This window comes from Arvicanthis niloticus, chromosome 1, assembly GCF_011762505.2.
Source record: "Arvicanthis niloticus isolate mArvNil1 chromosome 1, mArvNil1.pat.X, whole genome shotgun sequence".
NCBI lineage: Eukaryota > Metazoa > Chordata > Mammalia > Rodentia > Muridae > Arvicanthis > Arvicanthis niloticus.
In genome coordinates, this window is record NC_047658.1 from 118764324 (window position 1) to 118789223 (window position 24900).

Here is a 24900-nt window from a genome sequence, read left to right on the forward strand (position 1 = left end):
ACAGCTGGGAAGAGTCAGAGCTGAGATGCAGATCCATCTTAGCAAGAAGACAAAGCTTTTCAAACCTTGGATCATTGACTCACTTGGCTAAGAGAAAAAAAAAAAAAAAAAAAAAAAAAAAAAAAAAAAAAAAAAATTGCTCAGCATGCCCAAATGCTTGCCCTCAGCCTGAAACTCTAAGAATTCCAGGAGCGCCCCACTTGAAGATTTTGCTGTTGCTGGAGAGGACAAGAGTGGTGGAGAAACAGACACACCCCCACTCTCTATCACAGCATGAGGGCTCAGAATATTTGCCTAACTGGAGCGACCCTATAACTGAGAGGACAGGCCTCAGAATCCCAAAGCAGTTTCAAAATAACGAAGAGGCCCCCTCTAGTCCAGGAGACCCAGGTTCAGGATTTCCTGGTACCAAATTACGGGCAGTCTGTAGCCTACTGTTATCCCAGAGCCCCGAGGTGCAAGGATGGTGGAAAGGCTCCCACAGGGCTGGGTCAGTCTCTGCCACCCACCTCCTCCAGCCCGACGAAATGTGAGCCCAGGTGTGGCTTTCAGATCAAGTTCCGTGGAACCCTAGTGCTCAGTCACTTGCCTACTATGTTGGAAGATGAGTTTGTTCCTTCCCAATCCATCTTCCACCCGGCCCCACCCCCTCAGACAACTGAGCTGTAGTAACAGAGGTCAATGGAGTGGCTGACTTGGTACTCCAGACTCTCACTGTGGATCCTAGCGGGCCGCCATGTTGCAAAATGAGTTCCTGATCAGGTGACCCTGCCATGGCTTGTCCGACTGAAGATCAAGGATGTGAATTTCTTAGAGTAGGGAGAGTAGGGAGCCTCCCTCTTTCACTTTCTCTTAGGATCCCCTGTCCATCTGAGCTCCTCACCCCCTCTGAACCCCAATTCTTACACCCGGAGAATGAGCCGGAACTAAGTCGGGGGTCGGGGGTGGCCTCAAAACCGAAAGGATATTCGTTGGTAAGAGACTTGTCTCAAAAGCATGGGGATCGGAATCTGATCCCCAGAGCTCATGTAAGAAGCTGTGTGGTGGTGGTATATACTTGAAACCTCAGCACTGGGGAGGCAGAGGCAGATGGATCCCTGGGGCTAATGGGCCATGCAGGCCAAACTGGCAAGTTCCAAGCAAGTGAGAGACCCTGTCCAAAGGAAAACCAAGCCAGATGGCCTCTGAGGAACAATGTTCAAGTTGTCCTTTGACCTCCAAAACCACACCAAATATAAACAGTGAGGGTGAGGGCTAAAAGCCCTGTCTGTAAATAGTAAATAACATTTTCCTGCAATGTGTATGTTAGGTGCATACATATATGCACAGAGGCTCTGGAGTTTCAGGTGTGTAGATCCATGCTCAGTTATTTATGTAGATTCTGGAGCTCTCTCTCTCTCTCTCTCTCTCTCTCTCTCTCTCTCTCTATCTCTCTCTCTCTCTCTCTCTCTCTGTGTGTGTGTGTGTGTGTGTGTGTGTGTGTGTGTATGCATGTGTCTGTGTATTTATGTGTATAAAGACACACCTGTGGGTAGGTGTTTGTTCATGTGGATGTGCATGCATGCAGAGGCCCACAGCTGATGTTGGGAATCATCCTTGCTCTTTATTCAATGAGGCAAGGTCTCTCTCACACAAGCCCAGAGCTTCTTCTAGGGATCCTGTGTCTCTGCCTTCTGAGGCTAGAATTACAGGGAGTAACTACTAGCCCCACTCAGCAATTATCTAAATTCTGGAAATCCAAACTCTCCAGTTCTGATGTTTTCAAGGCAAGTGCTCTAACCACTGGACTATCTGCCCAGCCCCTAATTCTAGGGTTTGAACTCAGAACCTCATGCTTGATCAGCAAGCTCTTACCTGCTTAGCTATCTACCAACCCGATCTCTGGCACTTTCTAAAGTGTGCTGTCCTTTTTCTAGCCTCCAGTGTCAAGTCTACAATGGGCAGAGCCACACTGCCCTGGGGATCTACACAAAGCTCAGGGCTGGGTGGCTGGTCAAGAGAGGCATTAACTCAGGATCAGCTGTTCCTCAGAAGACACTTCCCTCATCCATTCCCCTCCTCTCACAAGCTGAACTAGCCTCCCAGCCTACTGCTCTCCAGAGCAACAGAACAAAGAGGCAAATCCTCAGCTCAGAGTTGCAAAAAGGGCTTTGAAATCCAGAGCCTAGACTACAGAGTCTTACAACAGCCAGGGTTGGAAAGAGAAAAAGAATTTTTGTAGGTCCAAAAGCCTGTCTTTGAACTTGAAAAGCAGACAGCTGATGCCCATAAGCCCTGGAGAGAGACAGCATGCAGCATTACGGAAGCCAAGATTCTACCCAAAAGAATATCCAGGCTAGACCTGCAAATGAGAGAGAAGGAAAGAAGCCTGGGTCTCACAGATGCCATGGGTATGGGTGTGCCAAGGCACAGATGGCAGGCTAAACAGTTGAGGTCGTAAGCCAGCTGCAGGAGTGTTTCTGTGGCCCTAGAAACCACGGGTCAGGTCATGGGGGCAGTTAGAGGAGGGTGGATCATGATGAAGAACAGAGAGACAACACTCAGCCAGATGCTGTGGCACTCGCCTGCCATCCCATCATTTGAGAGGAGGAGGCAGAAGGATCAGGAGTTAAGGCCAGCCTCAGTTACATAACAAGTTTGAGGCTAGCCTGATCGATATACATGAAACTCTGTCTCAAGAAAGCCCATACTGGGCCAAGAAAATGGCTCAACAGGTTTTTTAAAAAAAGAACAATTGACTCTACAATACTGTTCTCTGACCTCCACATGCTGTGATACACCACACACAAACACACACACACACACACACACCATGCAGATGCATATAATTCACTAATCATTTTTATAAAGATTTATGTTTATTTTATATGTAGGAGTGTTTTGCCTGTATGTATGCATGTATGCTATGTACACTACCAGCTTACCTGGTACTGGAGGACACCAGCGATCAGGCATCAGATCCACTGGAACTGGCGTTACAGATAGTTGTGAGCTGCCTTGTGGATGCTGAAAACACAGTCTGTGTCATCTGCAATTCAGCCCCAATAATAACTTTTATTTTATTTATTTATTTTCGTTCTTTGAGACAGAATCTCACTATGTAGCCCAGACTGGCCTGGAACTTGCTATGTAGACAAGACTGGTCTCAAAATCATACACATCTACCTACCTCTGCATCCCAAGTCCTGAGATTAAAGGCATGTACCACCATGCCATTTTTATAAAAGGTTTTTAAAAGCCAAAATAAAAACATGTGAAAAGGAATGTCTCTCCACTCACAAGCTGTGTGGAAGGCAGTCTACTCCCTAGGGAGAAGGAAATGCCATGAAGACAGAAATCCTGACCTTACTGGATTTTAGACCTTAAGGATAGATTCATTCACTGGAAATTGACTGGAAATAACTAGACTGATAATCTTTGCTAAGTCTAGCCACTGAGAAATCAAGTCTCTCTCTCCCTCTCCTCTTCTTGTCCCTCCCACACACACACACAATTGGGGGGGGGGGGTGTTCATGTACTATATTCCAGGCTGGCTTTGAACTCATTATATGGATGGCCTTGAACTTCTGACACTCCTGTGGCTATCTTCCAGGTGCTGGGGTTACAGGCATGTGTCACCAGTGCCAATTTAGTAGTGCTGGGAATCAAACGCATGGCTTTCTGCAAATTAGGCAAGTGCTTTATCAACTGAGCTACACCCTCAGTTACACAGTGAGACTCTGAATTGCAGAAGCCCCAGACTGGGCTCTCAGCACCCACAAGGCAGCCAACAACCATCTGTAACTCCAGTTCCAAGGAGGTACATGCCCTCTCTGGCCTCCTCAAGTTCCAGGTAAGCTGGCGGCATGGTGATGCATTCTTTTTTCTTTTGATGTTGGAGGTTAAACATAGTGCCTGATGCATGAACATGTCCTACCACTGAGCTATATATCTTCTGGTCCCCAAGATACATTTTTGTTTGTTTTGCTTTGTTCTGAAACAAGGTCTCTTGTAGCTCAGGCTAGCCTTGAACTCCTGATTCTCCTCACTCTTTTCAAATGCTGGGATTACAGATATGTACCACCATGCCAGGTTTAATTAAACAACAAATAGGGTCTTACTATGTTATCTGTAGATACATACACCATTGAGCCCAGCGAAGGATACAGCTTTTAGCCTGAGGATCCTTTGAAATTGTACCCACCTTATGCCTGTCTGTGTAAGAGCCTATAGTCAGGTGAGACACTATGTGTATGTCTTTCTGTGTCTCCCAGATCTTTCCAGTCCCACACCAGCTGCTGGGTGCTGTTCCAGGCCCATAGAAGGCATCACAAATGTCCATCCCTTTGTTAGTGATGGCAGCCCATATGTAAGTGGTCCTTGAATTCTTCAGGGCCTCACTGCTTCTGAGGTCTCTTCTTATATTGAAGAATCCCACTGGCCTTGCAATCACTTCATCCCCATCCGGACTCTAGAAGTCGAAAACACTTGAAACTCAGTTTCTCAGTGTATTGGCTAGTTTATGTCAACTTGACACAAGCTACAGCTACTTTTAAAAGAGGTAACCTCTAGTGAGAAAATGCCCCCACCAGAATGGCCTGTGAGAAAGACTGAGGTGAATTTTCTTGATTGATGATGTAGGAGAACCCAGCTCGCTGTGAGTGCTGATTGTCATAAGAAAGAAGGTTTAGCAAGCCATGAGGAACAAGCCAACAATGAGCATTCCTCCGTGGCCCCTGCTCCAATTTCCACCTCCTCCAGGTCTCTGCCTTAAGATCCTTCCCTGACTTCACTGGATGATGAACTACAAGCTGGAAGGAGGAGGAAGGAGAGGAGGAAGAGAAGGAAGAAGAGAAGTAGAAAGAGGAGGGAGAAGAGGAAGAGGAATGAGGAGGAAGAAGAGAGGAAGAAGAGAAGAAAAGGAAGAGGAGAGGACAAAGAAAAACCTTTCCTCCCAAGTTGATTTTGGTCCTAGAGTTTTATCACAGCAATAGACATCCAGGACACACAGCATACTTTGAAAACTGAACACAGGCATGTGACCTGTGTGTCCCAGAGTCTCCCCCAGTAAGTACCACGTGGATTTTGAATCTGAGGTGAGAGTAGACAAACAGAATCCTGGCTGATGGATGGGAGTACCCACCATGGCTGTATGCAGAAGAGAGGATGCACATCATCACCACAGGTGATGACTGTGTGCTGCTAAGCCTGGTCCTGGTGTGCACCTGAGGATTATGTGAGAGTCCAAACCACTAAAATGTTTTAGTTATGTTTATTTGTTTCTGTGGTGGGAAGAAAGGGGTTTGCACATTCAGAGTGTTCTGCATTTGAAGTGTCATGGCTGTCTGTAATCCCAGCACTTGATAGAAGCACTTGATAGACTGTCATAGGTTTGACACATCCTGGACTAAACAGTAGGACTCTGCCCCCTCAGAAATAATAATAAAATAGACTATTCAAACCTGCAGGATGGTTCAGAGAGTAAGTGTACCTGCAGCCAAGCTTGATGACCTACCTGTATTGGATCCAAATGGTAGAAAGAAGAATCAACTCCTTCAAGTTGTCCTCTGACCTAGGAGAGCTATGGCACATTCATACTCACCTCCTCCTACCCCCACACACAAAATAAATGAATAAAGTATAATTTTAAAATGAAAAATAAAATGTCATCAAATCAGTTTCTGTATCTTTCAAGGAACTTTGAGAGTCAGGTTGCTCTTACACATGAGCCGCCCCCACCCATTCCTCCCCCTACTTCTACCTTCCTCTGTGAGTCAAGGAGCCCTGGACTACCAGCTCCTGCTTCTGGGGTCCCAGGATTTGCCCTGGGTTGTTGGTATGAGTCTCCTGCCTACCATGCCAGGACCCATTGGGAAAGGACTCTGTAGTAAGACTGCATGCCTAGGGTCTACACACTCTCACTGGACATTGACTGGAGCTCCCAGTGTCTTCCTTGAAAACAGCTGGGCATCATTCAAGCTTAGGTTGAATGGGCAGATGCCTCTCTGACTTGGCTGTTTCCCTAGGACCTCACCCAAACACACACAAACACCTCACTCACTCAAACACACTCACATCCACTCCCTTTAGCAGAAAATAAATCTCCTTACTGTCACTAGTTGCAAATGAGAAGCCTCTATGCTCCTACCCATCACAGGTCCCCACCTAATTAAGTAATCTGATAACAAGGGCCAGAGAGAGTATGTGTTCACTAAGCGACATGACTTTGAGCAGGTGGTTTCTTCTCTCTGGCTCAAGTTGACTTGGTTATCCCAAAGGTCTTTGGGAAGTTGGCGAAGAACATGTGTCCTTTAAAGACTTCTCTTGGCAGATCTGTTTGGAGCAGCACCTGCAGGAAGCCAGGAGTACCCTGACCCTTTAAAAGAAACCCCCCAGTGGGTGGCCCCTGATCGCATTCCTCCCTTCTGCTTGTGTGGTTGTTTGGGGAACAGTTCCTGGTGAATGGGTGGCTCTCCAGATGGCCAGAGAAGAAATCAGAGAAGTTTTATGTACTCCATCTGCCTGTGTGTATCATGCCCACCATCCTCAGCCCCCAACCCACCCAGGGCCTCCAGTTCTCACAGACAGATGCCTTTAAACAACACCCTCCACCCCATCACTCTCCTGAGAGCCTTGTTTTCCCAGCTGGCCAGCTGTCAAGCCCATGAGCTGTTGGTTCTGTGTCATCACGTGCTCCAGGCCAGATGGTACCTGTCAACATCAGCTGCCATACTGCTAAGACAAGCAGCAGCCTCACACATGTCCCTGTGCGTCAAAGGTTCAGCCTGACCCAACTTCACTCCCTCTCTGCCCTGCACTGCACCCCCACCCCAATGCCGTCACCATCCTGCCTACATGTGTCCTCAACATGCCCCCACAGGGAGACGCTCTGTGCTCTAGCTGCAGAGGGGAAAGCCCCCAGAATATTCTCCACACCTGGCAAGCTGTGGGAGCTTAATAAAGGTTAATCAGGAGCAATGGCACTCCTAGAACCTTTTCTAAGATATCTGCAGCTTGAGGAAGGAAGCATTCTGGTAGTCAGCTGCCACAAAGGTCTGGCAGAGTGTGACCCTGGGAACCAGTGAGGGCCCCAGACCTGCTGAGGGGCAGCCTCCCTGCCAGGCTGTACAGACTGAATGCTCACCCACCAAGTTGGAATCTAGGGTCCCTTCACCCCAATAGGAAAGCTACTAGGGTCAGAGGTTGGCTGAAGGTAAGAGGAGGTTGAAGGGGTAGTGCAACTAAAAAGAACACAGCAGCTGTCCTGAGGGCCACACAAGGTGGCGAGGCAGGAGGCTGCACCACAGAGCCTCAGCTGTCTGCTACACAGATGCAAGATGCCTGCTGACCAACACCATGTTTGTTGTTAGGGCAGGGGACACCCAGAAACCCACGTCAGGTACTTCCCTAGGCACACAGTATTATCCCACCCATTCATTTACCTGTCCATCCACCCACCCACCCATCTATCCATCTACCTATATTTATCATGTTCTTCTAGACATTCTGGACAGTACTGTGCTGGGCTCTGGTGGACCAACTGTGAACAAGAGAGATGCTGTGTGTGCCCTTGTTGAGGCTTGTCAGCCAGGAGGTGAATATAGAGGGCCCATGAGCACAGTCTTCAGATCTGAGCAGCCTGTCTTCTGCAGGGCATACCTATAGAAGGCCCTTTCTCCATAGCCATGGCCCAGGCTCAACCCATCCCCCACTATCCTCCTATACTTCGGCTCCCTTTAGGCCCACTGCAAAGGTCTCCAAGGAAGCAAGCTTGGCTTGGGGTTGAGTCTTCCCTCTGGGCCATAGCTGCCATTGAAGGGTCCCAACTCTACCCCTTACCAACAGGCTTAACTCACATCTCTTATGGCTGTGTGACCTGAGACTTCTCGGGTCTACCAAGCAGAGACCCTCCAACCATCACCATGGCTCAGCCTTGACCTTTCTAGGCACTCTTCCTGCCCCCAGGGTCCTGAGCTATCTTGTCCTCACACTATTCCTTGGGCTGGGGCAGAGGACCCAAACTAGGACCCATGGATCATCTACCTGGAGGCAGGCGTAGCCCCCACTGTAGGTAGGAACAGAAATCCAAGGAGCAAACAGAACTTCCTCCCCCCTCCTCAGCGACAGAGTCCACAGCCCCTGATCAAGAATCACTGGGCAACCCCCCACACATGTTCTGAAAACTGGTGTGCAGGGAACAGAGTAAGGAGACACAATGGAAAAAGGGTGTTATCAGACTCCAGTGTCTGTGACACAGACACCAGGTCCCCTGTTGGGGCCAGGTAGAGAGACTGGACAGGTGAGAAATGTGAGCTGTGAAGTGAGTCTCATGGGAAAACACTCAAGAAATGAAATGGGGCTCGGGGTGGTGAATGTATGTGGGTGTGTGCATGTATGTGGACGTGTGCACATGTGCGTGTATGTGTCCCTGTGGGTGTGTGTGTGTTTACTATGCAAGTTGTTATATACACATCCATTTGTGTGTATGTGTGTGTGTGATGTGTGGTGTGTGTGCACATATGTGTGGTGTGTGTGTGTGTGCTTGCTATACAAGTTGTTATATACACATCCATTTGTGTGTATGTCTGTGTATATGTATGTGATGTGCTGCATGGTATGTGTGTGTGTGTGTGTGTGTGTATACGTGGTGTGCGTGTACTAGAGTTTTACCTTGAAAGTCTTCAATTGTTTTCCAACTTATTTTTTAAGGTAGAGTCATTGTTTAGTGACTTAGAAGCTCATGAATTCAGCCAGACTATCTCCAGGAGCTCCTGAGATCTCCTGTCTCTCCTTTCCCAGAACTAAGATCAAAGACACGTACTACCATGCCCAGCTTTTGTCCATGGGTATTGGCGATCCAAACTCAAGTTTTCATGCTTACTTTCAACACACACTTTACAGGCTGAGCCATCTCCCCTGATCCTTATACACCCTTATACAACTATTTTCATGTGTCTGTGTATCTGTGTCTTTGTTCATCCCCATGTCTACATGTGCATGTATCTACATGTATGAGTATCTTAGATGCTCATGTGAACATCCATGTATTGTGTACATGTTCTTCTTGTGTTCCAGGTGTGTTCATGTTATTGCTTCCTTCCTTCTTTGTTTCTTTGTTCCTTCCTTCCTTCCTTCCTTCCTTCCTTCCTTCTTGCTTTCTTGCTTTCTAGTTTTCTTGAAACAAAGTCTCATGTAGTCCAGGCTGGCCCATGTAGCTGAGGATGGTTTTTAAGTTCCTGATCCTCCTTTTTCTGCTTTTCTAGTGCTCCCCAAATATGTGCTATTGTGCCCAAGTATGTAACTAAGGTTATATTTTGTTAGCACAAATGTGCCCTGTGTTTGTGTATGGGTGTCTTCAGGGCTCTGTGTCCTTTTTAACTGCCTTCATGTGATATTGTTTTGTGCTATCTCTCTCCTCCCCCGTGTGTGTGTGTGTGTGTGTGTGTGTGTGTGTTAGCAGGGAAGGACTAGTAACTGTGTGGATGCCCTCAGCCCACTACGAAGTTATAACATGACATTTTTGGGATCCAGGTCGGTTTCTGGTTTGGTGACTCATCCCTAATGTTGGAGGCCATGGACCAGCAGGTCCCCACGCACAGCCTGTGAGGCTGTCACTGGGCCTTGCATCTGATTGGGTTTAGAGCCTAGAGACTCTGTGTCCCTGACTCCCCTCCTCCAACCCTGGGACCAGCTGGAGCCTCCCACAGCCCACATGGAGCCCCTGCCAGGCTGTGGACAGCCCCCAGGCCTACTACACAGGACTTTACCACGTACAACTGCATTCCAGGGCCAGCAAAACTGCAACATGGACACCAACTGAGAAGTACAAATGGACACAGGGGTAGTAGATAGTTGTGTGTGAGGACATGCTGGTCTATGGCCTCAAGCATTAGATGTGAGTCAGTAACCCACAGACAAGCCTGGGTCCAAACAGTGTCTTGTTATAACTTCATCACCAGGCTCAACTTTGAGGGTACATCCCCAAGGTCAGCTCTGCCATCTGGCTGCCCTCTGGGAGCCCTAGCAGTTCACATGCTTCATTAGGAAGTAGGCTCCTGAGGTATAAAATAAGGGGCTGTTGCTAATAGAGCCACATATACAGCTGCACAGTTGTGCACAGAACAAATACCTAGCTGAGTGACAGCAGGTGAGGAGAGCCAGGCTACATTTTGCCTTGCAGATGAGAAGCAGCAGTGCCCAGCTACCCCATCTTCCCACACAGTTGCTCGCTGGGCACTGTGCTCAGTGAGGCATCCCTCTAACCGACAACTTGTTCGCATTCTCACAAAAGATGTTGTCTTCCTCTGGCTGCTTGGGTGGAGGGAAAGCCAGCCTTGTCATCAGGCCTCTATCCTGTGCTGGTGTCTAGCCTGCCCATCTCTCACAGATCCCGCTCCCCCAAGTCTCTGGCATTCTCCCTGGCCTATCCCTATAGATCTCGCTCTTTTGAGGCTATCAGTGGGACCCAAAAGTCTTGCTTTAATCCACGCTCCCATTTGTATGAAACCTCCAGCCTGACCTAACTGATTACTATCCCAGACAGCACAAGCTGAGGGGCATATCTCAACAGGGCAGGAAACAGTGTGACGGACCTTGTCGGCTGAGCTGCTGTGATACAGATGCTCTGAGTTCTGGCCCTGAACCCTCTACCTAGACACACTCTAGCCCAACCCTTCCCCAGCACCACCCTGCCCAACATGGACTGAATACTGTGCTGGTTCAGTGTTCTTTATTTCCTTAGTAAAGTAACCGAGGGAATCTTGGGGAGCGTAAGGGAAGGACCTTGTCCCATCATGGCAAACCTGGGAGGAAGGGACAAAGATAAGATCTGAGGGAGAGCCCTGGGGTAGCTCTGAACACTCTTCAGCGGAAACAAAAGGCCTCCTGACTCCCATCCCTCAAGCCTTACTTAACCCAGGGCTTGGGAAGGGAATGGGTGCAGGAGGTCGTCCTGGCCTCTTACCCCTCAGACTCAGCTGGAAGCTGGGTAGCGGCTGCTATGAGGCGTGTCTCGATAGAAGGGGTCAACTGAAGTCAAGGTTCTGCAGGAAGAAAGAAAACTGATAGAAGGAGGGGTGACCAGGCCTGGGCCTCTTTCCTCTACCTCCCTCCCCCAGATCTCAAGAGCTAGCCAGGCCCACACAAGGACAGCCAAGCCACAGACATTCTCTGTCTGCCAACTGGAGCCTTTACTGTCCAAGTGGAGGTTTTGAAGAACTGAGCAGGAGTCGCAAGAAGGATGGGCCCACAGCTCATTCATCTTTAAATCCATTCCCCACAGTCCCTGTCACCATGGTGGAGGTAAGGCATGCAGTGAAAGGATAAGGCTGAGGGAATGAATCTGGCCAGGTAGGAGGGCTATAAAGTGAGGGAGGAGTGGCAGGGGCAGAGCTGAGGGGGCATGCTACCTTCCCACATGGGGATGCAGGTGCCTCAGGGTCTCCGCGGGATTTGGGGTGGAGTCCATGTGAGTAACCGGTTCACTGAGGGCATAGGCTCCTGCTTTCTGGGGCTGGATGCCACCTCGAGTCCAGCCTTCTCGATCCAGTCCCTTGGGGATGTTCTCAAAGTACCTAGTATGGTACAAAGGCCCTTAGCTACAGCTCATCCCTTTCTGAGGCTCATCCCTCCCTTGGCTACCAATAATCTTGGGCCTCGGAGCTCTTCAGTCTCCTCACCTCTGCCCATGTGTCTCCTCTGTCTGTCACACCTGAGCCCCTGTCCACCTAGGACACTCACTCAGGAAGCCTGTCCCTGTTCCTGGAGCTGAGTGCCTCTACCCAACTCCAAAGCTGAGATGGTATGGCGAGCAAAAGACAGGGTCTGTGGTGTTCCCACCTGTGGCCCTGCCAGCACCCAGATAAGAGCCCTGCTCTATCAGTCTCCTCTAAGCCTCTGATTTCCCTTCCATCCACTTAAAGAACTGAGCCTTAGGCCGGGTTCTGAGACACAAAATAAGCCATTCTGGCTTATGAAGACAGAACAACAGGATGCCTATAGGTTCATTTGGAAATCAGTGATTACAACCCCTGGGGGTTTCAGGATCTCCAGCAAGAAGCAGGGTGTCTGAGAACTGCAGAAATGTCTCACAGGTAATGGAGGCAGGGTGTGTGAGCAGGGTAAGGACCTGCAGAAAGCCTATGGTTTGAGGAGGGTCTACTGGGACCTCAAAAGGGGAGCAGTCACTTAAAGAGAGAGAGATTTTGTCTGCCAACACCCAGGATGCTCCTCTATTACCCTTGTGGAAAGAGAGCAGTTACTGAGTTCCCCAGCTAAGCCCTAAGAGTGTGGCCCAGAAGCCACCGTCTATGGCTGGCTGGTCCTCAGCCACACACTCTGAAGTCTTGACTCCAATGCCATCTTCTTACATCAACACCCTGGTCCCAGCTCTCCTGCTCCTCCTCTCCCTCTCTCCACACCTGATGTGAACCCAAGACTTGTCCTCCAGGGCCTAAGTCAGTGTCTGCCCTCAGTCAGGCAGGATTCAGTGAAAAGCAGGAATGCCTTAGAACTGGGTAGGAGGAGGGAAGACTGACAAGCCAGAGGAAGGTGGAATACTCAGGATTGGAGGTGGTGTGTGTGTGTGTGGACAGATCAGAAGTATGCTGGGAGGGAGCCTGGCTTTCCAGCTCTAGGATTCTGTCCCCCTCACCCCAAATCCACTTCCTGTTGGAGTGGGCTAATTCACATGTAATCTCAGCACTTGGGAGGCAGAAACGAAAGGAGCTTTTGCCACAAGCTCTAGGCCAGTCTAATCTACAGAGAAAGTTCCAGGCCAGCAAGACTGTCTCAAAATAAATTAAAAAAAACAAAAAACAAAAAAAAAACAAAAAACAAAGGTATTACACATCCTCTCTGCTGCTCCTACATGCCCTTCCCACCCAGCCCTGGTTTCAGAAGCTGTCTCTGTGGCTCTTGGGCTACCTCCTGCCAGAAGCCCTCCTCCAGGCCTCAGATATGGCCCATAGCTTACCTGCTGAGGGAGCACTGAGCCCACCTGGCATGTGATGGATGCAGTACCTTAAAAACTGATGGTTTTGCTGCTGCAGAACTCCACATTCATCTACCCTTCCCAAGCTCACCAGCCTGGCCCCGCTCTGCCTGTCTTGTGAGAGCTCCCCTTGAGCTGCCAGAATCTGTTACTCCTGAGCAAGGAGCCTCCATGAACCTTTATGTCACCTTGGGAACAGCTTTTTAACCAGTGACTAATGGGCCTGGGGTGTGACCCTCAGGCTGACTCAGATCAGAGCTGTGTGCCTTACACTGTTGTCTAGCGTGTCTGCCACAGGACAGCTGGCCTCATAACACCCCATCACCGTCTGCTTTCCCTTCCATGCAACTTCCACATGCCCCCTGAAGTCTGTTCTCCCAGTGAAGGGGCAGCACATGATACTCAGCTGACAGTCTGTGTCTGGAAGAATTCACTGGGAGGTTTTCCTCCCAGAGCTTGTATCCTCATTACTTGCTCTGTCTCAGTTTTCAGTCAGTCAAATGGGTCTCAGCTTTCAGCCAGGAAGGGAGCCTCACCCTTGGTTGTAGGTGGTCAGGTACCGTTGATCTCTGTCCTGTTCATAGGAACTCCGAACGTAGCTGGGGTTGTTAAGAGTGAACCCTGTGGGCTCCTGCACAAGATGAGGACAGGGGGATGAAAGGTCAGGACTCAGGAGCATAGTTAGGGACTGGGACGGATGCAGCAGCCTTACCTTGTTCCCCACAGACTCCCTGCCAAGCAGGGCAACATTTGTCTGTTGCATCCGCTGGGGAGGCTGGTAGGCCCTGTGGCTCATGCTGGCAGGCTGTGCGCTTGGAGTAGGCATCTGTAAGGAGCAGAGTTGCAGGTCGAGAGGCTGTGAGGCTGGCTGAGGTCATATGATGGAGAAAGGACAGAGAGAGGCCCTCCCACCCCTGGCCAAATTATCCCTTGCTTCAAAGCGCAGAGCTTCATCCCAGGCCCCAGCTTTATGCTCCATCTGCAACACCCTTCATCTATCTCTGCCTCTTCTCCTTCTTCCCTGCTGGGCCTCTGCCACTCACTCTGGGGTTCAAGGGCCTTTCATTCACTCGGCTGTATCCAGTGTCCCGATCAGAGCCTCTGGCCAGCACAGGGAGGAAGTCACTTCCCTGGAGGGAGCAAAGAAGTTGTGGGTACCACTCCTTCACAATTCCAAACCATGTACAACTGTTCCCATAGGTGGCCCTGGCCTGCCCCCAGCAGCACACAGCTTACCTGAGGGTGACTTATAGGGAGGTAGTCTGACTTGGTGATGCTCCGTCCTGGATGGAGGACCTGGAGAGGGATGCACAGTGGAAAAATCAGCCTAGCCTCCCTTTCCCCTCAGTGGCTTCCACACCCACTTAATCCAGTCTCCACTGTGTTAAGTGTGCAGAAGGGTTCTATACTGACAGATGTGACTGGGGTAACGGAGGAATAGGTAGAGTTTGGGTGGAATGACAAACCCCTGGTCCAGAATGGGAGCCAATAGGGAAGTTTCCCATCTGAGCCTTGAGCATCCTTGGCCTTGGCCCTTCACCTACTTGGACCTCAATATTGTCATCTATAAAGTGGGACTCTTAAGCACAGCAGTGGTGTTCTCTTGCCCTTTCATTCCATACTTGACTGGAAGGCTTTGTGTCCAAAGCTTTAAAAGTAACTACAGAACCCCACCCCTCTCTCCCTAGTCTTGAGAATGTTGATGGTCCTGAGCCCACACTTACAGGGTCCCCAGGAAATGCCTGTGAGGGTGGCTGGAAGACAATGGGATTCTTGGTAGACTCTTCTGTGAAGCCAGTCTCTTCTTTGGAACCAATTGTCTTCTTAAGCAAGAGATCTGCAAAAGCCACAGCCCTCTGTGCTTCGTGGGACCACTTCAGTGTCCCACAGGAGAGGAATGGACTCCAGGGGCCAGGCAAGGAAAGCAGAAGGAAGGATAGGGACTGACAGGCAGAAGTATCTGCACTCAGACCCAAGTGACCCTGCTACAACAGCAGGACAGAGCACTGAAATCAGCCCAGGGACACAACTCCCTCAAGCCACCCAGTTGTAAATCCTCCTTTCTTCCCATGGTAGCTTCTGAGAACTGCACCAGCTCCAGCCCTGGAGTCTCCTAGGGGCTGGAGAAGGGAGGTGAAATTGGGAGGGCCTACCTGGGTGGTTCGGAGACTCCTTGATATACTTGGAATTGTACTCAGAAGTCATGAAACGTGGGCCCTGGAACATATAAGGCAGAACAATAGAATGCAGTGGGCCGGGGTGGAGCGTAGGCATTCTGTGTGGTGGTGGTAGCCCTTTGGATGTGTGCTAGGAGGAGACTATCAGAGCACCCCAACAGGCATCCAAGATGCCTGATGAGGCATGGCAGTCTCTCCAAATGCCTTCATGATAATTCCAAATCACACAGCACACTGAGTTCCTGGAAATGACCCTGAGGAACCCAGACAAAAGTGAGGGGTTCACAATGAAGAAGGTAAATTAATAGAAAAAAAACATATCAGCTTGGTCATGGGACAGGGCATAGTGTGGCGGCCACTTTGATGCAGTTTGAGAACTATCAAATTGGAAATGCCTTGCTCGGAGAGATAGCTCAGCGGTTAAGAGCACTGACTGCTCTTCCAGAAGTCCCGAGTTCAATTCCCAGCAACCACATGGTGGCTCACAACCATCTGTAATAGGATCGATCCGATGTCCTCTTTTGGAGTGTCTGAAGACAGCAACAGTGTACTCATATAAATAATAAAATAAAATCTTTAGAAGGAAGGAAGGAAGGAAGGAAGAAAAGAAGGAAGGAAGAAGGGAAGAAAGAAAAAAAGAAAGAAAGAGAAAAGAAAAAAGAAAATGCCTTGCTCTCTGCATTGTTTCAGGGTCTGAGTCCGTATGCAGTAGCCCCTGAGAGAGCAATCACCAACCTCTGCAGGAGGAGGTGGTGGGTGTGCCCCCTCCTCAGCCCTAGCAGATAATTCACTTACATAGTGAGAGTTCTCCCACTCCGTAGAGCCCTTGCCCTGCTGCTGGTGGATCAGGGGAACCTCCTTGGGTTCCAGTCCGGTGATTGTCTGAGGCCCGTGGTCCTGGGTGTCGAAGTGGACCTTCCTGACCTGGAGGAGAGAAAACATGTAACCATCCTGGCAGGAGAGCAAGCGAGGGCCAGTCACATTCCATCCTCCACACCTACAGCGGACCTTCGCAGCAGTCCGTGTGGCTGTTACAGTGACATTAGCGGGGCCCCTCCTGTATCACAGTTTGCAACACCTTGCTCACAGGGACTCTCATACCCTGACAGCAGTCCTTGGGGACTTTGGGTCCTCAGTGCTGCAGGCACTTAACCCCTTGCTGGGCCCCTCAATCAGAAACTCCTGCCCCAGGGCCTTTGAACTCATAGCTGACACTGCTTGGAACACACATCCCTTAGGTAGCTGTGGCTAGAGGAATGGTAGTGTCTTGAACCCTGCCCAGTGTTTTTATGTTAACTTCTTTTCCAGCCTTTGGGCTTCTGCTCCATCCCTCCTTCTCTCATACTTTCTTTCCCTCTGCTCTCAGCCCTTCCACATTTTTAAATTTTATTTTTTATTTAAAAAGAATTATTAGCCAGGCTGTGCTGGCACACACCTTTAGTCCCAGCACTTGAGAGACAGAAGCAGGCAGACCTCTGTGAGTTCAAGGCCAGCCTAGTCTACATAGCTGTATAGCTACTTCATGGACAGACAGGACGACACAGAGAAACCCTGTCTCAAAAAGAAAGAAAGAGAGAGAGAGAGAGAGAGAGATAAAGAAAGAGAGAGAGAAAGAAAGGAAGGAAGAAAGAAAGAAACCAAAAATGCAGAAAAAAGATGTTAGTATCTTAAGTATCTGAGCTTGCCTATGCTATGTGTAGATAGGTGCTTACAAAGACCAGATGAGGGCATCAGATGCCCAGGATCTGGAGTTCCAGGGACTGAACTCACATCCTCTGGAAGAGCAGCAAACACTCTTAACCTTTGAACCACATCTCCTGCTATCATCATTGTCATTATTTAAATTGAGATTGGATCTCATGTGGCCCAGGCTGGCCTTAAACTCGACGTGTAGCTAAGGATAACTTTGAACTTTTTATCTTGCTGCTTCCCTCTCCCCAGTGCTGGGATTACACATAGACCACTATGCCTGATTCGTGAAGCACTGGGGGATGGAACTCAGAGCCTCAGGAATGTTCAGCCAGCATGTTACCCACTGAGCACACTCCCTCCAGATTTAAAAACATATTCAGAGTAGATTGCTTGGATGAACAGCTACCGTCCTCATGACCATGGTGGTGATTTGAATGGTGGTAATAATGATGACAGAAACGAAGAGGTCAGGGTGACTGTGACAGTGACCTCAAGGCAGTGAAGGTGGTGGCAAAGGGTTTGATTGTATGACTAGGATCCTGGTATCTGTGAGGATGGAGTAGGGGTGAGGGTGGAGACAGGAAGAGGGGCATGACAGAATAGCGGGGATGAAGATAGGACCACAGTGGGGACTGGCCCCTCACTCTACACTTTGGCTCTCCCATGCTACGTCTTCTCATCTCTGTGCAATGGGTGGGGATGCTATTCCCGCTTGCTAGAAGGAACCCATCCTGTCTTCCTGCACACATCCTGGGGCTCACTCCTTTCTAGCATGGGCCCAGCACTGACCTCCTTGGAAAGTGGTCCAGTGTTGAGCTTCTCTCGCCCATAGCCGGAGTTTGTCTGGTGCAGGTTCCAGGGCAGGGGTTGCTTGCCATCAGGCACTTCTAGGGGAGAGTAGCTCTGACTGGTCACAGACTTGGAAGTGTCACGGATTTGTTCCCTAAGGAGTGAGAGGAACAAAGAGATGGGACCTCCAGAGGCCACCTTCTTTGTTCTGGGGCTGAGGGCTGCATTACTTATTCCCAGAAGCTTCCATCTCTCCCATCCCTCTCCCAAATGTTTCAAGAGTCTTTCTTGGCCCTGGGGCCCAAACTAGGCAGCATACCCAGAGCCATTCAGCCTTGCTTTGGAGCCTGGGGCAATGACATCTCTAGTATTTAAGATCCAGCAGGGCAGAGGAGGGAGGCACAGAGTAATGGAAAAAGTACCCCATGGCAGGATTGTCCAGGGTGTCCAGGTGTGGTTGGTAGGAGACCAGAGGCCGGTAGTTGGATTTGTAGCCCGTGCCTACATGGTTCCCCATGCGGGGCTTGAACTCCTCTCGACCTGACAAGCAGCAAGAAGGAAATAGGACCAAAGATCATCAGAAGGGTGAGGGGTAGCTTCCCAAAAAGAGCCAGCACCCACCAGGGCCACTAAGCCAGGGGAACACCTAACAACCTAGGTGATGGAGCTGTGTAGGCCTGGCCCTTGGAGGACTAGGATGCCAGAAAACAGAGCCAATGGCATGGGGTCGCAGAAACCATGTGGTAGACACACTGCTGTGACAGGACACACTGCCAGACAAGGCCAGCTTGATAGTGTGAACCCTTGGGATCAGAAAATAGAGCCACTCTGCTAGGATTGACCTAGAGGGTGTGCCTCTCCTGGTCCCTCTTCCCATCCAGGGTCCTGAAGAGAGCACCCACATAGAGGAGTCCTCACCATAGGCTGTGCAGTAGCTGGTGGCATAAAACTTCAGAGGGTCAGAACATCCTCCCGAACTCATCTTCACATAAGGAGAGACAACCCCAAGAGGGAGTTTCCCCATCATGATGCTGTGAGGCAGGGCCCCACGGGCCTGAGAAGAAACCCAGGAGATCCTTAAGAATCCTGATCCGAGACTTCAACCCCAGCAGTGACAGTCAGTCTCCCCTCATAGACCCGAGTCATCCTCTTAGGCCCCTGTTCCCATTTCTGGAGACTGCATCCCAAGCCAAACAAAAAACCATCTTCAATTCTCACACTGGCATGTCTCTTACCAGCTCTCCAATGCCTGCATTTTAGAGCCAAGAAACTTTGATGCCAAGAAATTAACTGAAGCTCTTAACAAGGGACAGAGTGGACATTCAGACTTGGGGTATCTGACTCCTAGTCCTCTGGTCTGACCTCCTATATGTGCTTCTTAGAGAGTACATGACCAGATGACCGCCTGCCTGAGATTTCTCTCCTGCGAGACATGCCCCACCCCAACCCTATCTCTTACTCAGTTCTTTCCCCACCCACCTCCCTCTGGAAGTTGACTGTGCTCTCCTGTGGCCCTAGACAGCAGGCCCCACCCTCACCTACCCTCTGCAGCTAGCTCTGAGGTCGGCAGAGGCCACAAGAGGCTGGAGCTGCTCAAGAGAAGCTGGCCCTCCTGAGGTGGAGACGGCCAAACTAGAAGAAACAGAGTGTTGCTTAGCAACCAGCACCTAGCAACAGCGTCCCAAGCCTCTGAAGTCCTTCTCAAGCCATGGCCCACTGAGGGGCTGACCTGTCCAGGAAGGGAAGGCCAGGCATAGCACAAATTTGCCCCTGCCTCCATGGCTCTGGCCCACGCTGCCTGCACAAGACCACAAAGAGTTGCTTGTCTAACTGATGTGAAATAAAAGATTATCCTGTCATCTCTCCCATTTACAAAGTATCCACTTCTCACTGTGGATACTTTACATCGTTTATCCCCATCCTCCTGGTGGCTCTTCCAGGTAGCTATTATTATCCTCTCTTTGCTGGGGACCAAGAAGCTTAGATAGGCAAAGGAGCTGGACTGGCCAGAGAACTCAAAAAAACACAAAAAGGAAACAAAACACTGCCCTCCCCCAAAAGAAACAAAACAGTTGAGATTCCAGGTGGGTGGATCCTGATCCTACTCTTATGCCTCTTGGTAAATTAATGTTTACTATGCTCGGCTCCAGCTAAATCTGTGCTAAGCCCTTTCACACACATTATCTCTTATAATGTCCCAGACTCCCCCATGAGCTTGGGGGGCTCTTGGTAAATGGCCAATAACCACGGCAGTGGTTAAAATCGAGCCTCCAAGCAGGCCTGCTGACTCTGATGAGCTGTCTTTCCTTGTTACCCCATCACTTCTCGTCTTAAGTGTGTGACTTCTGACAGAAAGTACAGATTCAACACCTGCTGAAAGGAATGGGCAGCACTGGTAACATTGGTACTTACTTGCAAGCTGTGATCTAAATGTTCCTGGCCAGCTCTACAGAGACTTCAGTAACAGCGTGAAAGCCTCAGGTTGGTTTTCAGTGTTGTAAACATTGTGACAGTTGGATCTCCAGGGGTGGAGAGGAACTCTGCTCAGTACCTGCCAGTTCCACCATTATGGTTACTCACAAATACAGTGTCCCAAATGAGAACCTTAAATAATGTTTTGGTTTGGTTTTTTGAAACAGGATTGCTCTGTGTGGCCCTAGCTGTATAACTTGCTCTATAGACCAGGCTGGCCTCAAAGTCACTTGCCTCTGCCTCCCAAGTTTTTGGGACTAAATACCACTACCACCCAGCTAAATAATTTAATTTTTAACACAACAGGGTTTAACAGTCAGCCTGTAGACTTCTAGCCTTTAGCTATCACAAGTATGTGAGTTTCTCTTCTGGGACAAGTGGCCTATAAGAAAAAGAACACTGAGGGAAAGGGGCTGTGCTACCTAGGACATATGCACATATATAAGCCAGGCACATAAAATAAATCCTACTATATCCCACACTAACCATACTAGCACCAGGGATCATGAGCACATTATACTCCAGATTCAGAAGTTATCATGGTCTAGGAGGGCTTCATGACAAACTGAGACCCACTGGGTTCTTCCCCTCCTAAGTCATGACTCTGTTCAGAGGTCAGGGGCTACCAGGCCAGAGGGCTGAATGCACTCAGCCTTGCCTCCAGCTTGCCAACAAAGAGGCTTATGGGTACTCCATACATGAAGCACGAAAAGATTGAGACTGGTGGGGCCCACTCAGGGCAAAGCGCAAAGGCAGAGAGCTGTGTTCTTCTAGGCCTTCTGGAGTAGAGGTCACAGCCTGAGCTCTGCCTCTGAGTACATAGGAGACTTGGTACAGGGCATGTGTCTCTTAACAGCCCCTCCTGGAAAATGAAGACAATGACGGCTGCCATGAACCGCTTAGCCAAGCACCAGTAATTAAAGGCCATGTACTAAGTTAGGAGAAAACTCTGGAAAGAGATGGGGGTCTTAGTTAGGGTTTTACTGCTGTGAACAGACACCATGACCAAGGCAAGTCTTATAAGGACAATACTTAACTGGGGCTGGCTTACAGGTACAGAAGTTCAGTCCATTATCATCAAGGCAGGAGCATGGCAGTGTCCAGGCAGGCATGGTGCAGGCAGAGCTGAGAGTTCTACATCTTCATCTGAAGGCTGATAGGAGAAGGCTGGATTCCAGGCAGCTAGGATGAGGGTCTTAAAGCCCACACACACCGTGACACACCTACTCCTTCAAGGCCACACCTCCTAATAGTACCATTCCCTAGGCTAAGCATATTCAAACCATCACTGGTGATGTGTGTGTGTGTGTGTGTGTGTGTGTGTGTGTGTGTGTGTGTATGCATGTGAATGTCAGAGAGCAGCCTTAGTGTATGAACTAAGGCACTGTCTCAGTTTCTTTTCCTGTTGCTGTGAAAAAAATACTCTGAAAAAAAGCAACTTAAGGGACAAAAGGCTTATTCAAGCTAACAGTCCAAGGGTATAGTCCAGCATGGCAGAGAAGTCAAAGTAATAGAAGCCTGAAGTAGCTGGTCTCATTGCATAAATGAGACCAGAAAGCAGAAAGCAGACGGCGGAGCCCGGAAAGGTGGCTTAGTGGTTAAAGGCACTTTCCGCTCTTGAAGAAAATGTCATTTCAGGTGACTCACAGTCATCTGTAATTCCAGCTCCAGGAAATCCTATGCCCTCTAAGACAGCAAGTGAATACATTCTACTGTTCAGGTAACTTTCTCCATTTTATACGGTCCAAGTTACCCTCCCTGGTCAGGGAATAGTTCCGTCCTTAATTTTAATAGATCTTCCCACATCAGTTGATCCAGGGGCAGAGAGGGAGGGAGACTTCTGTAAGTTTGAAGCCCTATCTATATATCTATTTCCAGGACAGCCAGGCCTGCAGAGAGAGGTGGGGGAAGCTTGTATCAAAAAACAAAACGAAACAAAATAATCCTCCCATAAGCATATCCTGTAGCCCATCTTCCAGTAAATTCTATGTCCTGTCAAGTTAACAATGAACATTAACTGTTGTAGGCTCTTTCCACATATTTTTGAGACCCAGTCTCTCATTGGCCTAAAACTTTGCCACATAAGTCATGCTATCTGGTCCCTGAGCTTCTAGGAATCTGCCTGGCTCTGTCTCCCATCCTGCCATGGCTGGAATTAAAAGTCCATTCCTTCACACATAGCTTTATATGTGTTGTTCTAAGTATCCAAACTCAGGCCTCCCTGCTTGTGAGGTAAGGGCTTTACCTACTGAGCCATCTCCCAGCTCACTAGGCAAAGGGTTGGGCCAAACAGTTAAAGACAGGAATTCCACGGGATCTCAGACAAGGTCTGATGATGGGCTGAAAGAGAGTTCTCTTCTAGACTGAGCTCAAAATCCCTTCTGTAGGACTTCTCTGAGCCTCTTTCTGTGTCTGCAAGCTGAGATGACATATCTGACTCACAGGATCAAGGTCTTTGGTGAAGTGAAATACCTGATGGCCATGTCTGGCGATCTGCACAGGCAGAAGGGGAAGAGGATGCCCCACCCGGAAAGGAACAGCAACTGGTGAGCGGTCTTCAGCCTAGGTTCTGGAACCGATTCTGTGTGGCTGAATCCTGTACGGGGAAGCGATATGGGAGGGAAGTTCTAGATGGCCTTTTAGAGAATCTTGGACTGCTGGAGCTGACAAAAGTGGCCACCGCTTAGGGCTGGCAGCCCCAGGTTGCTGCAGACCTTGTTTTTTTGTTGTGTGGCGACATCTAATGGCTGTAATGCAGAACTGCAAGTGAAGATGTTCCTAGAACTGGGATTCTTTGGATGAGTCGGCAGAGTGGACGATGGCTAGTGCCTGTTTCGTCTATGTACCTCTACACAGCCACTCTTCTGAACAAACTGGACAGGCCTGGATCCCATGAGGGGCTGAAGCCTAAGGGATGCCTACATGGATAAAGTTCCTTGTAGCAAATTGTGTAACTTGGCCCTCTCACCAAGTGTCTCCACGTCTACAGAGATGCTAACAACCAATCCTTTCAATCGAGGTTGAAAATCCAGGACCTACATCATCCCACTTTCTTCCCATAATTGCTGCTATTCATTAACTGCTACCACCATGCTGGGCACAAACCTAGGGATCATCTCCTTGTTTTTACTTTTGAGACAGGGCTTCAAGTTTATTTTGCAACATAGCCTCTGATGGCCTTGAATTTGTGACTCTGCGGTCTCCACCTTCCAAGTGCTGAGATCACAGGCATGGGCTATAGTACTCGGTTTATACAGTGCTGGGGATTTGAACCCAGGACTTTGTGTATGTATGCTAGGCAAGTACTTTGTCAACTGAGTCACACTTTCAGTTCTCTCCCTGCTGCATCTCATCAATTTTTACTCTGGCCTTACCAGCAATTAGAAATCATTGCTAATAAGCTCATTTTACAAATGGAGAGGCCAACTGGAGTCTCACAGGCAGGAAGAGGTGGGACTTGGATCAGAATGCAGCTTTAACGGGGAATCCATTCCCTTCCCTGCAGAGTGCTGGGGCTGCAGCGGTGAACTCTGACACCACTTGGTTCAACTTAATGGCTTTGCAAAGTAATGGCTGCCTCAGGCAGGAGGGCAACATCCTTCCTTTTTCCAGCTCTGACTCGGTTCAGATATTTATGCTCTCAGCTGCAGGTCCCCCTAAGAGGGTTAAATGGAGCATGTAAGATGTCACACCATCAAGCATGTGTGGTTTGACCTTGGTTGGTGCATTTTTATGGCTGGTCTCAGAGTGCATAGCTCTCAAGAAGAGACGGGCCAGTAGATCCCGGCCTAATGGAAGGGTACCATCCAACAGGGGTATTCAAGCAAGAGCCTCACAGGCTGACTGACTCGGGATTTGCTCGGTACCAGACACCATCCTCATCATTTCCTACATGTTAGTACATCTACACCTTACTACATGCAAGTGGGAAGGATCAGAGCCTCCATTTCATGCATGAAAAAACTGAGGCACAGAGAGACTGCCTGATTTATCCGGGGTCACACAGCTTGTAAAGGAAGCAGCCACTGTCAGAAGCAAGTACGACTGCCCCTAAGGCCATGCTGCTAACCACTTTAAAAGCACCTTGTGGACTGTGTCAGGAGTTCTCCAAACTCTTAAAAATCTTACTTTTGATGACATGCTTTTTCAGTCCTTTTGTTTGCTTGTAGGGCTGGTTGTTTGGTTGGATTTCAAGTAGTTTTTTAAGACAGTTTCTCTGTGTAGTCCTGGCTATTCTGGAACTTGATTTTGTAGACCAGGCTGTCCTGGAACTCAGAGATTCACTTGCCTCTGCCTCCCGAGTCTGGAATTAAAAGTGCATGCAAGGAGCTGGAGAGAGGGCTTGGCAGTTGAAATCACTGGCTGATCTTCCAGAGGGCCCAGGTTTCATTCCCAGCACCTACGAGGAAGCTCACAACTGTCTGTGTCTCCTGTTCCAGGAGATCTGACATTCTCATGTAGAAGTACATGCAGGCAAAATGTTAATGTACATAAAATAAAAATAAGCAATTTTTAAAAAGTGTGTGCCATTATAACTGGCCTAAATTCATTTCCTGTCTCTCAGACCTTCAAATGCCCTGGGAAAACAATTCACAAAAGAAAACCATCGAACGTGGGAAGCAGGGGGATATGGACGTAGCTCAGTTGCTAAAGTGCTTGCTTAGCATTCATGGGGCCCTGAGTTCGATCCCCAGCACTGTATAAAACTGGTGATGCCAGTACACAGCGGCACACACCTGTGATCATAGCACCCAGGAGGTTGAGGCAGGAGGATCTTAGAAGTTCAAGGTCATTCTCTGC

The 24900-nt window shown here is 49.1% G+C and overlaps 1 protein-coding gene across 4 annotated transcripts; it reads right to left on the reverse strand.

Annotated features, from left to right (window-relative positions):
• Positions 1-2905: 2905 nt before the first annotated feature.
• Positions 2906-22726, reverse strand: Saxo4 (stabilizer of axonemal microtubules 4). Of its 4 annotated transcripts, none has more exons than XR_013105492.1 (15): positions 19171-19966; positions 18547-18682; positions 18051-18168; positions 17629-17782; positions 15943-16071; positions 15124-15187; positions 14695-14807; positions 14207-14266; positions 14014-14100; positions 13683-13796; positions 13507-13601; positions 11388-11552; positions 10943-11021; positions 5495-5551; positions 2906-4450 (listed from the first exon to the last, which is right to left on the reverse strand). XR_013105492.1 is itself a non-coding variant. In XM_076917193.1 (15 exons), exons 3-14 carry the CDS (start codon positions 18653-18655, stop codon positions 10952-10954), a joined length of 1278 nt encoding a protein of 425 aa, XP_076773308.1. In that variant the 5' UTR covers positions 18656-18682; positions 20041-21989; positions 22573-22726; the 3' UTR covers positions 10694-10781; positions 10943-10951. The 4 variants fall into 4 exon arrangements, 3 of the variants coding, with proteins under 3 accessions (XP_076773308.1, XP_034376435.1, XP_076773310.1); XM_076917193.1 differs by lacking the exons at positions 2906-4450; positions 5495-5551; positions 19171-19966 and adding exons at positions 10694-10781; positions 20041-21989; positions 22573-22726; XM_034520544.2 differs by lacking the exons at positions 2906-4450; positions 5495-5551 and adding an exon at positions 10694-10781 and having other exon boundaries at positions 19171-19973.
• Between the last annotated feature and the right edge of the window lie 2174 nt (positions 22727-24900).

What these genes read in the sequence shown, in the direction of transcription:
- Saxo4 (XM_076917193.1), bottom strand. Translation starts at nt 18,655, where the DNA reads ATGATGGGGAAACTCCCTCTTGGGGTTGTCTCTCCTTATGTGAAGATG. An exon ending in AAAGGCCCTTGAACCCCAGA is followed by an intron (nt 13,797 to 14,013) that starts GTGAGTGGCAGA and finishes TGCTCCTTACAG; the next exon opens with ATGCCTACTCCAAGCGCACA. An exon ending in GGGAGTCTGTGGGGAACAAG is followed by an intron (nt 13,602 to 13,682) that starts GTAAGGCTGCTG and finishes CATCTTGTGCAG; the next exon opens with GAGCCCACAGGGTTCACTCT.